General features: G+C 37.8%; 1 protein-coding gene across 4 annotated transcripts in view; it reads right to left on the bottom strand.

Moving 5' to 3' along the window:
- Positions 1-50: 50 nt before the first annotated feature.
- fxr1 (FMR1 autosomal homolog 1) overlaps positions 51-10,893 on the bottom strand; it is a 71,740-nt gene continuing 60,897 nt past the window's right edge. For 2 of the 4 annotated variants that reach the window (XM_059944785.1, XM_059944802.1), the window contains 2 exons: positions 8,857-8,954; positions 51-4,988 (listed from right to left, as the gene is read on the bottom strand). In XM_059944785.1, the coding sequence (XP_059800768.1) occupies positions 4,836-4,988; positions 8,857-8,954 (251 nt within the window). In that variant the 3' untranslated portion in view covers positions 51-4,835. The remainder of the gene's footprint in view (positions 4,989-8,856; positions 8,955-10,893) is intronic. The other 2 variants (XM_059944794.1, XM_059944812.1) reach the window with 1 other exon arrangement.

Below are 10,893 nucleotides of genomic sequence, written 5' to 3'. Positions count from 1 at the left end.
TTGTAATGCAAAATAACAACTAACTTCATGCAAACAGAATTTCTTTCAATAGAGGGTGGTGAGTCTCTGAAATTCATTGCCACCGACAGCTGTAGAGGCCAAATCATTAAGTAAATTTAAAACAGAAGTTGGTTTGTTCTGGGACTCCTCCCCTTTGTGATTTTTATAAATGACCTGGATGAAGTCGTAGAAAGGTGGGTTTGTAACACAAATGCTAGGGATGTTGTGGATTGCCTGCAGGACATCAATTGGATGCATAACTGAGCTGAGAAGTGGCAGATGGACTTCAACCTAGATGTGTTAAGTGGTTTATTTTGGTAGGTCCAATTTGAAGACAGAATAATGGCAAGACTCTTGGCAGTGTGGAGGATTGGAGGGATCTTGCTGTCTGTGTTCATAGGACACTCAAAACTGCTGTGTAGGTTGGCGGTGTTGTTAAGAAGGCATGTGGTGTGTTGGCATTCATCAACCATGGGATTGAGTTCAAGAGCCCTGAGGTAATGTTACAGCTCTACAAGACCTTGCTCAGACCCCATTAGGAGTACTGTGTTCAGTTCTGGTACCCTTACATGAAGGATGTGGATGCTATAGAGAGAGTGCAGAGATTTCCAAAGATGTGGCCTGGACTGGAGGTCATACCTTATGAGAATAGGTTGAGTGAACTTGGTCTTTTCTCCTTGAAACTGTTTAAGATGATGAGGGGCATATTGATCATGTGGGTAGCCAGACACTTTTTCTCAGGACTGAAATAGCTAACACATAGGGCTTGGAAATAGGTACCAAGGGGATGTCAGGGTAAATTTTTCCACACGGAGTGGTGGGTGCATGGAATGCACAGCTGGCAGCGGAGGTGGAAGCAGATACAATAGTGTCTTTTAAGAGCCTCTTGGATAGGTACACATGAAGCTTAGTAATATAAAGGGCTGTGCACCAGGGAAATTCTAGGCAGTTTCTAGAGGTTACATGGTTGACACAACATTGTGGGCTGAAGGGCCTGTAATGTGCTGTAGATTTTGATGTTCTATGTTAGGTTATAGGAAGAAAGTAGAATGGGGTTGAGAGGGATTAAAAACAAATCAGACATGATTGAATGCTGGAGCAGACTTAATAAGCTGAATGTCCTAATTCTACTCCAATGTTTTATGGTCTAATATGACAAAATTAATTGACTTTTCTCATTTGTAATGGCCGGTTGGTGGCGTAGTGGCATCAGCGCCAGACTTCAGAGCGAAAGGTCCCAAGTTCGAATCCAGCCAGCTCCTTTGCATGTTTTCCATCCGTGCTGGGTTGAGTGTCAAACTAGCAACTCTGCCTTATAAAAATAAGAAAGCCTGCTTAAAAAACAATGCTGTCACGACGGCAGCCCGATGACTCCACTTGGAGTAAGGGCTTTCTTCTTCTTCATTTGTAATATAAAAGCTGCCTATAAATATGTAAGAGCATAAATTTTAAAAACTGATACAAGCATTAAATTAGGCTACATCCACACTAGACCGGATAATTTTGAAAACGCCAGTTGAGTAAAAACGATAGGCATCCACACTATGCGTTTTTGGAAATATCTCTATCCACACAAACAGATTTTGGCGAATCTCCTCCTCCTGCGCAGGACACATCTACCGAAAACAAGCGACGTGTTTGGTGTCGAATCTCACTGTAAAAGTACGCATTCGTGTAGTTACAGACTAGAAAAACTTAAAACGATGGACAGCTGTTGGCTCTCACGCAGGAGAACTTAAAACTAAAAAATAACATACTGGAGCATACAACGGCAACCAACGGAGTTCAATGACAGATTGACCCGACTGACAACGAATATTGAAAAACTGACCAACTCTGTTGCATTAATAAAGCACCTTGTTAAATGTATAAAACATGTCTGCATCAGTGTTATCTTGTATTTCCATACAATGTTACATTGGGCTGTTACACATCTAGATTTGTCAGAGAAGTACTTGCATAAATAGGTAAACCACCTTCATATGAGCAAGGACAGAAAACGGCAAAATGAGTACAGTACACTTATTCAGTAAGTTATGGGTCAAAGTATTTGGTGAGTAATTTCTAACTCTTCTAGCTTCAGTCTTTGCCATCTGTTCTGAAATTGTTAGGTTGCATTCAAGAAAACAATGAAATAACGCACTGCCATCTGATAGTGTTTTCAGAAGTCTCCGGTTACGCTGTCCACACTGATCTGCCCGAGCAGCATTTTCAAAAATAACCCACCCTGGAAAGCGTTTCTGAAAAGCTCCATTTTTGGGGGACTAAAACGCCATTTTAGTGTGTATGGAGGGTAATAACGAAGAGAAAAAGCTTCGGTTACAGATTTATGTGGCGTAATGTGGATGTAGCCTTAGTTTGTTCTTCAGACTAATTACTGCCATGGGCTACAGGAAGTACCAGGGCACAGCTTCTTAGAATGAGTTTGTTGATGCAAGGCATTTCTCCAAAAAGTTAAATTACACATAGTTCACCATAAGCAATTGTTATCAAAGTTAAGTACTCTATTTGTAAACACTCAAAATGTAAGATAGAACATACAATGAATTAGAAAAGAAACTTGAAGTACATGTTCTTCACTTCAATATTTAGAAAGAGGTGATGGTCAAGAAAATATAAAAAGCAGTTTATTGGAAAGTATAGTCATTGTAAAATAGAACACTAAAGCCCCAGAGAAAGGAAAGGAACTTGTTTAACCTGATGTATGATGTGGGAGCAGTTGCCCAAGCATCAGTAATAGTTATAGGGTTACATGGCTTTGTAAACTCCAAAGTGTTTTCCACCCAAGTTAAAATATATTACCCTTACTAATAGCAGAAACAATTACTAAACAGCACATTTCAAAATCTGAAAACAGCAATAAGATAATTGAGAGAGAATCTACTACTTAGTTTTTGGTTAGCACTTAAGCACAAGTTCCTTTGTATATTATACTGACATCATTTGCAGTAGAGTCTCACCCAGAGCAGAATCCTGGCATTAAATCAGATCTCATTGTTTGAGTATTAAAACATAACTGGGAAACACATTAATTTATCTCTTTTAAATGGTTACTGTTATTCAAATTGTATAAAAGAGCAGATTCCATGCACAAGGTAAACAAACTTCATCCTTCAGCTAAAACCAAATCTCAGCATGGTACATAGTTTTCTGAGAGGGGAGCTATGCTATTCAAATGAAACATCTTATGTTAACCAAAATGTTTAATTTGTGGATGGTTGTTTGAGGATTTAGAAATTTCTCACTGTTTCATTCCACCAAGCAAATGCAGATTGTGGAGTGCAAGTATATCCAATAAGCATTGCACTTCAATGCTATGGCAACAAATATATTGACATAATGCCAAGTAAATGGGTGTGGTACCTATACAATAAGAAATGAGTCATGGAAGAATTAGTGCACATTATAGCCAGAAACCATAATTAAACAGACTAATTTGAGCAAAATTCTTAATGAATTTTCTAAATAATGGGTCTGACTGAGTTTCAGATTTCAATAAAAAAAACTCATCTATATCAAGACACATTGTGCACCTCATTACCAGAATATGAAGGTATGTTACAAATAAGTAGAAAGATGCAAGGAAGTTTCTTTCTCAAACAGGCCAGGATAAGATGAGGGATTTGTACATTTTCCTTTGTCTTATTAGAGTGTATCAGTTACTAACTACTACTCTACAATGAACTAGGAAATTCCTAAACCGTGGCCAGAATACAATCTAACAAATCTACTATTCCCAAAAATTATAGCAACAAGATCAAAAATACACCAGGATTCCCCATTTTCTTGCATTCTCATCCTAGAATGTTCCGCTTCAAGTTCCCCTTTTGTATGGTTCAATGTGCATATATAGAAAGTGTCTTAAATTGTTCTGAGAGAAAAAAACTCAGTTTTGCACATAGAAAATCACTTGTTGCAATATTAATGTAATACAGAAATATTAAATTTGAAAACATTTGTTTGTATTTTGTCAGAAGATGGAAGATCAAACTTTATTTATCAACTATGTCCATACAAAACATATTGCACATCAACCAAAACGAAATAAAAATACTCTAAGCACTCTAACCAATGTAGTTTACATGGAAAATTGTCTCTCTGGAACTTAATCTTACAGTAGTTGGATTATTATGGCAATGACCTCTACAACCAGTTTAGTGTAATATTTAAAGCATTGCTTGATTTTTAAATACTGTACAGTTAATAAATAAACCAAACAAGCCCTTTGTAAAATAGTCACTGCCATCAACATCCCATTGTCCCTGCAGATGTATAGATGCAAACAAGTATTCTCCAGTGGTCTGCAATTTTCTCTACATACAGCATTAAAAAAACTTAGAGATTTAGTAAAATTGACCAGTTTCCAGACTAGTATCCCTAATGTTAAATTTACAATTCAGTGCAAAATTTTGAAACTGCATTTTTTCTATTGTTTTATTCCTTGAAAAAGTGGTTGCATATTGGAGAACTTGACAAAAAGCAGCCAATGCTTTACTCCATAACATACTACAGTAAATGTCAGTGATCTCCATCTCCAGAATAATCTGAAATTTCTTTGTATGTTTTAAAACATATTCCTACAACCAGCTATCTCTTAATTTTGCATCTACTGTCTGAAGGCACAACATCTGATAATGTATTGAGAACTCAACTAAGTGAAAAACAAATTCATACAAGTGTTTTATTCAAGAACCCTCCCATCTCCATTCCAGTATGGAGGAACTAGAAAAAAAGTGCGTCATAAAGTCTAGCAGTCCTTCCTCAATCTTTGGCAAGCTTTTACGAGCACTGTTAGAAAATGTAATTTATGTAGAACTCGATAATGTGGATAACTTTTAAGAAACACCATTTACCACAGCCCCTTGGTAATCACTTTTTTGGATCTCATTGGAATTAGAAGCCTTGTTTGCAGAGGCTTCAGAAATATTGCTTGTTCCATTCACGGTCTTGATGCCAGGACAGAATTCATCAAGTACATTGTCTTGCACCTGCAAAGGAGGATTATTAATATTGCTACAGAAAAACTGATGTGATGCATATTTTGCAAATAAATCTGAATCTTCCACAATCACTACGAATTATGCCCTCTACGTCACAGAAACATGAGCTGCAGAATAGGTCAGTGCTGAATTCCAGCCAGTCACTGAAGCTCTGAACTAAATTCCAGTATTACTAATTTTAAACAATACAACTGAGGGGCCAAACTAAGATTAAAACAATTTCAGAAATGACAACTTAAAACAGAAAGAAAAGCCACTGCTGCAATTATAGGAAGGTCAGAAAATATCAAGAGCTGTGAGGGCACAATTAACTAGAGGATGCAATTAACATAGTTCCTACATAGCTCTACCTGAAGGTAAAAAATGAAAATCATTGGTTCAAACATCACTGCCTAAGATTAAACATAGAATTGGAAAATAAATGATGCGTTTAAGAGTTCAGAAATAGAGCACAAGTCAGTAATTGGATACATGGACAAATAGTAAAGTTATTGAGAACCAGGAAAGTAAATATTAATGACAGTTTTAAAGTTGTGATGTCTACAATTTATGGAACCAAGGCAAAAAGGAAATGGCCACAAGTTTTTTTTTCCCCTATTGTGTTAGAACATAAGAAATAGGAGGAGGAGTAGGCCATCTGGCCCGTCAAACCTGATCTGTCATTCAATAGATCATGGCTAATCTGGCCACGGACTCATCTTCACCTACCAGCCTTTTCCCCATAACCTTTAATTCCCCTACAAAGCAAAAATCTATCCAACCTTCTCTCAAATATATTTAATGAGGTAGCCTTCACTGCTTCATTAGGCAGAGAATTCCACAGATTCACCACCTTCTGAGAAAAGCAGTTCCTCATCATCTCTGTCCCAGTTCTACTCCCCCAAATCTTGAGGCCATGTCCCCTAGCTCTAGTCTCAAACCAACCTTTTGTGATTCACGCACAAGCACTCCCAAGTCCCTCTGCATAACAGCAGGCTGCAAGTTTTTAACAATTTAAATTATAATCTGCTTTCATTTTCCTTCCAAAGTGGATGACATCATTTACCAACATTGCAGTCCATCTGCCAGACCTTGCCCACTCACTTAACCCACCTACATATCTCTGCAGACTCTCCATATCTTCTGCTCAATTTGCTTTTCCACTCAATTTAGTTTCGTAAGCAAACTTAGATATACTACACTCTGTCTCCTCTTCCAGATCTTTAATGTAGATTGTGAACAGATGCAGGCCTAGCACTGACACCTGTGGTACACCACTCAGCAGTGATTGCCAACCAGAATAACAACCAGTCCTCTATCCATATCTCAACTCTATTCATCCTTATCAGCAGCTGTGAAGCACAGAAGTTTACATTTACAATGGAAGCAAAACTTGTAAAAATAAACTTCAAAACTGAATTTAAAAACTGACACACAAGGCCATAAGACATAGGAACAGACTTTGGCCATTTGGCCCATCGAGTCTTCTCCATCATTCAATCATGGCTGATCCTTTCCCCTCCTCAGCCTCACTTCCCGGCCTTCTCCCCATAATCTTTGATGCAGTATCCACTCAAAAACCTATTAATCTTTGCCTTAAGTACACCCAAAGACCTGGCCTCCACAGCTGCCTGTGGTAACAAATGCCACAAATTCACCACCCTCACGCTAAAGAAATTTCTCTGCATCTGTTTTAAATGGATGCCTCTCTATCCCGAGTCTGTGTTCTCTTGTCCTATACTCCCACACCATGAGAACCATCCTTTCCACATCTACTGTCTATGCCTTTAATAATTCAAAAGGTTTCAATTAGATAACCCCACCCCATCCTTCTAAATTCCAGCAAATACAGACCTAGAGCCATCGAACGTTCCTCGTATGATAATTCTTTCATTCCCGGAATCATCATTGTGAACCACCTCTGAACCCTCTCCAATGTCAACACATCTTTTCTTAGATGAGGAGCCAAAAACTGTTCATAATACTCAAGATGAGACCTCACCAGTACCTTGTAAAGCCTCAGCATCACAATCCTGTTCTTTTATTCAAGACCTCTTGAAATGAATGCTAACATTGCATTTGCCTTCCTTACCACTGACTCAACCTGCAAGTTGACCTTGAAGGGTGTTCCGTACACAGACTCCCAAGTCCCTTTGCATCTCAGATTTTTGGGTTTTCTCCCCATTTAGAAAATAATCTACACATTTATTTCTACTATCAAAGTGCATGACCATGTATTTTCCAACACTGTATTTCATTTGCAATTTTCTTATCCATTCTCCAAATCTGTCTAAGCCCTTCTGCAGCCTATATTTTTCCTCATTACTACCCGCCCCTCCACCAATCTTTGTATCATCTGCAAACTTAGCAACAAAGATGATTCCATCATCTAAATCATTGATATACAGCATAAAAAGCTGTCCCAACACCGGCCCCTGTGGAACAATCAATCAGTCAATACTCTAACCATGCCAGTAACTTTGCTGTAGTATCATGGGCTCTTAACCTGGTAAGTAACCTCATGTGTGGCACCTCTGAAAGTTCAAATATACGACATACACTGCACTCCCTTTATCTAGCTACCTGTAATCTCAAAGAATTCCAACAGGTTCATCAGGCAAGATCTTCCCTCAAGGAAACTATGTTGACTTTGTTCCATCTTGTCCTGTGTCACTAAGTAGTCCATAACCTCATCCTTAACTGACTCCAACATCTTACCAACCACTGAGTTCAGACCGTCTTGTCTATAATTTCCTTTCTGCTGCCTTTCTCCTTTCTTAGGGTGGAGTGACACTTGCAAGTTTCCAGTCCTCTGGCACCATGCCAAAGTCCAATGATTTTTGGAGGATCATTACTAATGTCTCCACAATCTCTACTGCCATCTCCCTCAGAATCCTAAGGTGCAGTTCATCCAGTCTGGGTGACATGTACCCTTAAGTCTTTCAGCTTTTTGAGCACATTCTCCCTTCTAATAGTAACTACACTCACTTCTCTTTCCTCACCCCTTCAACATCTGGCATACTGCTAGTGTTTTCCACAGTGAAGACTGATGCAAAATACTCATTTAGTTCATCTATCATATCCTTGTCCCTCATTATTTCTTCCCCGGCCTCATTTTCTAGCAGTCCTATATCCACTTTCATCTCGTCTATTTATTTTTATTTTCTTAACATACTTGAAAAAAGCTGTTACTATCCACTTCGATATTGTTTGCTAGCTTGCTTTCATATTTCATCTTTTCCGTTCTGTTATTTCTTTTAGTTGCAGCCTGAAGGGTATTAAAAGCTCCCCAGTACTCTATCTTCCCCCTAACTTTTGCTTTGTTATATGCCCTCTCTTTTGTCTTTACATTAGCTTTGACTTTCCTTATCAACCATGTTTGTACTATTTTGCCATTTGAGTATTTTTTGGTTTTTGGAATACATCTATCCTGCAACACCTTCATTTTCCCCAGAAACTCATGCCATCTCTGCCAGCATTTGGCCAACTCCTCTCTCATACCACTGTAATTTCCTTTACTCCACTGAAAGAGAAGAACAATTCTGTAATAGGAAGAGTTGAGGAGGAAATGGTCAAATGTCCTTCACTCAATGAGATTTTCTGAAATCAGAACTAAGGGGTTAAGCAGCATTACGTGGACCACTGAAATATCCCCATGAACAAGGAATACCTTACTTTGGAATGTTTAATGTGGAGATCTAAGTGACTGAAATGGGCAATTTTCATTCCTGATAGGTCATCAAGAGGTAAACTGTCAACAGTATATGTTAAAGCTGTGCTTTTCTTATTAAGATTTCAGTGCATGTTGACAGAGTAACCACATTTATATGAGGACCAATTAGGTCATCAGACCTCTAAATTTCGTTCAAGTTCTTACCAAAGTAACTGCTTTTTTGTTGGGTGCAAGGTTCTCTTTCGGCTGGACCCTTTGTCGACTCTGAGATTCTGCTCGAGATATATAATCAGCTACAGTTACTGCCATTAAAACAAACAAAAAAAAAAGCTCTTTACAAATTATTCTTTATGACCCTAAATGGTTTTCATTGGTTAAATTTACAGGCATCTTCAGCCAACCGTTTTAAGTCTAAAGATATTTTAAAATTATATGCAATACTATCCTTGCAAATATATTCTAAATTAATCAAAGATTGAGAGACCACAGAAAAGGCAGTAAAGAAAGCAAGTTTGTTTAACTACAATGACCATAATCCGCACTTTTCCCAAATTCAGTACCAGTTCAAGTAGCTGCCAAATAAATGAATTATTATCAACCTTGAACATATCATTTTCCAGACTTAAACGTCCCAAGTTTACTGAGTTTTGGTGGCAATTTAAAAAAAAAAATCACACTGATACTAACTCATTTGTACATTAAATTATAACAAAAGATTACAATAATCTGTTATGATAGTTCAGATTTAATTTTATTCTAACTATCTGCTCCTTTGAACATAATGATAAGATAGGCTTTTAGGAGACCCCTGGAGAGGTACATGGAGCTTAGTAAAATAGAGGGCTGTGGGTAACCTTAGGTAATTTTTAAAGTACATACATGTTTGGCACAGCATTGTGGGCCAAAGGGCCTGTATTGTGCTGTAGGCTTTCTACATTTCTATAACATTTAAACCAGCTAAAATACATCTCCCAAAGGTGTTTATGTGTACTGGAAGTAATACTAAATCATTAGCACCTTAAGTAGGACCATTACAGTAAAGGAATCGGCCATTGGTCAATCAAAACATCACCAGTACATCTGTACATTTATCCATCACCTTCCTACCATAATCCCACCCTCCAGCTTAATCCCCAATCCCATTCTTCCCCCCAAACATGCGTAAACCTCTAATCCTTTCTCCACTGTCAAAATATGCTGGGTATTTCTATTTTCTATTCTCCCTCTATAGTGATTTCTCAAAACAAGACCAATTTGGCTTCAGTTAAGCTTTCTTGAAAATAATCTAGCTTTTAAAGACTGCTTCCAAAAACAAACAAAAATTGTTAAAGACACGGCCACTAAATTTTTGCTCAGGATGACATTTCTCAATTATAAAACTTGTCAATAGTTTACATTGCATTTCATAGAGCAACCATTGCTGTGGACAAAAAAGTAAATTTTAGAAAACATGTAAACACCAAACTGTTTTGAATCAAGTCTTCAGTTTTACTGTTCAAATGTTTCTCTCTCTGCTGATACTTTCTGAATCAGACCACTAGTTAAAGCAAGGTATAATTCAATCATTTTAACACTTAAAAAATAGTTTTGGTTGATTGTGCCACTTTGAATGAAGTGTATAAAATATTTAGGTTCATTGAAAACTTTAAATAATGTACATCTTGCATCACAGATGAGCTCTAGCTGCTACTCAGCAATATAAAATATTACCATGCAGTTAAAGCTTAAAAATAGTTTAGAGAATAGAATCTGAGTAATTTGACTACTTCAGTTATTGATTATATAAATTACTTAAATCTGTTGAACAAGCTATTGTAATACAATCATTTCAAGTTGCCTTTCCAAGACACCAAATAGAATCACTACAAATATAAATGCATTTGGCTGCATCTTTGAAATGGTCAATTCACAGCATAATTCAAACCACCAAAAGAAATATTCAAAAGTTTGCTACTCCGAAGGATCATCTTCTTCTTCTCAAGCCGATCAACCCTACTGGGGCATAGGCCGCCAACAGCAGCTCTCCAAAGTTATCTATCCATGGCCAATCTTCCAAGTTTTCCCACAGGTGTAGCCCACCTTTGAAGATCCTTTGTCTCCCAGGAATTAGATCTTTGGAGCTTCTGTTGGTGTGTCTTGTAGCACTGGGATTTTAAGGGACGGGGTTACTAGACCCATACCCAACCTTCCTTTTGCAGCTGGGCTTGGGACCATCCACGGCAGAGATCCATAGGGTCACGA

The sequence above is a fragment of the Hypanus sabinus genome, chromosome 2 (genome assembly GCF_030144855.1).
Source record: "Hypanus sabinus isolate sHypSab1 chromosome 2, sHypSab1.hap1, whole genome shotgun sequence".
Lineage (NCBI taxonomy): Eukaryota > Metazoa > Chordata > Chondrichthyes > Myliobatiformes > Dasyatidae > Hypanus > Hypanus sabinus.
Note: the sequence above shows the minus strand (reverse complement) of the source record. Positions and strands in the feature narration are given on the sequence as shown.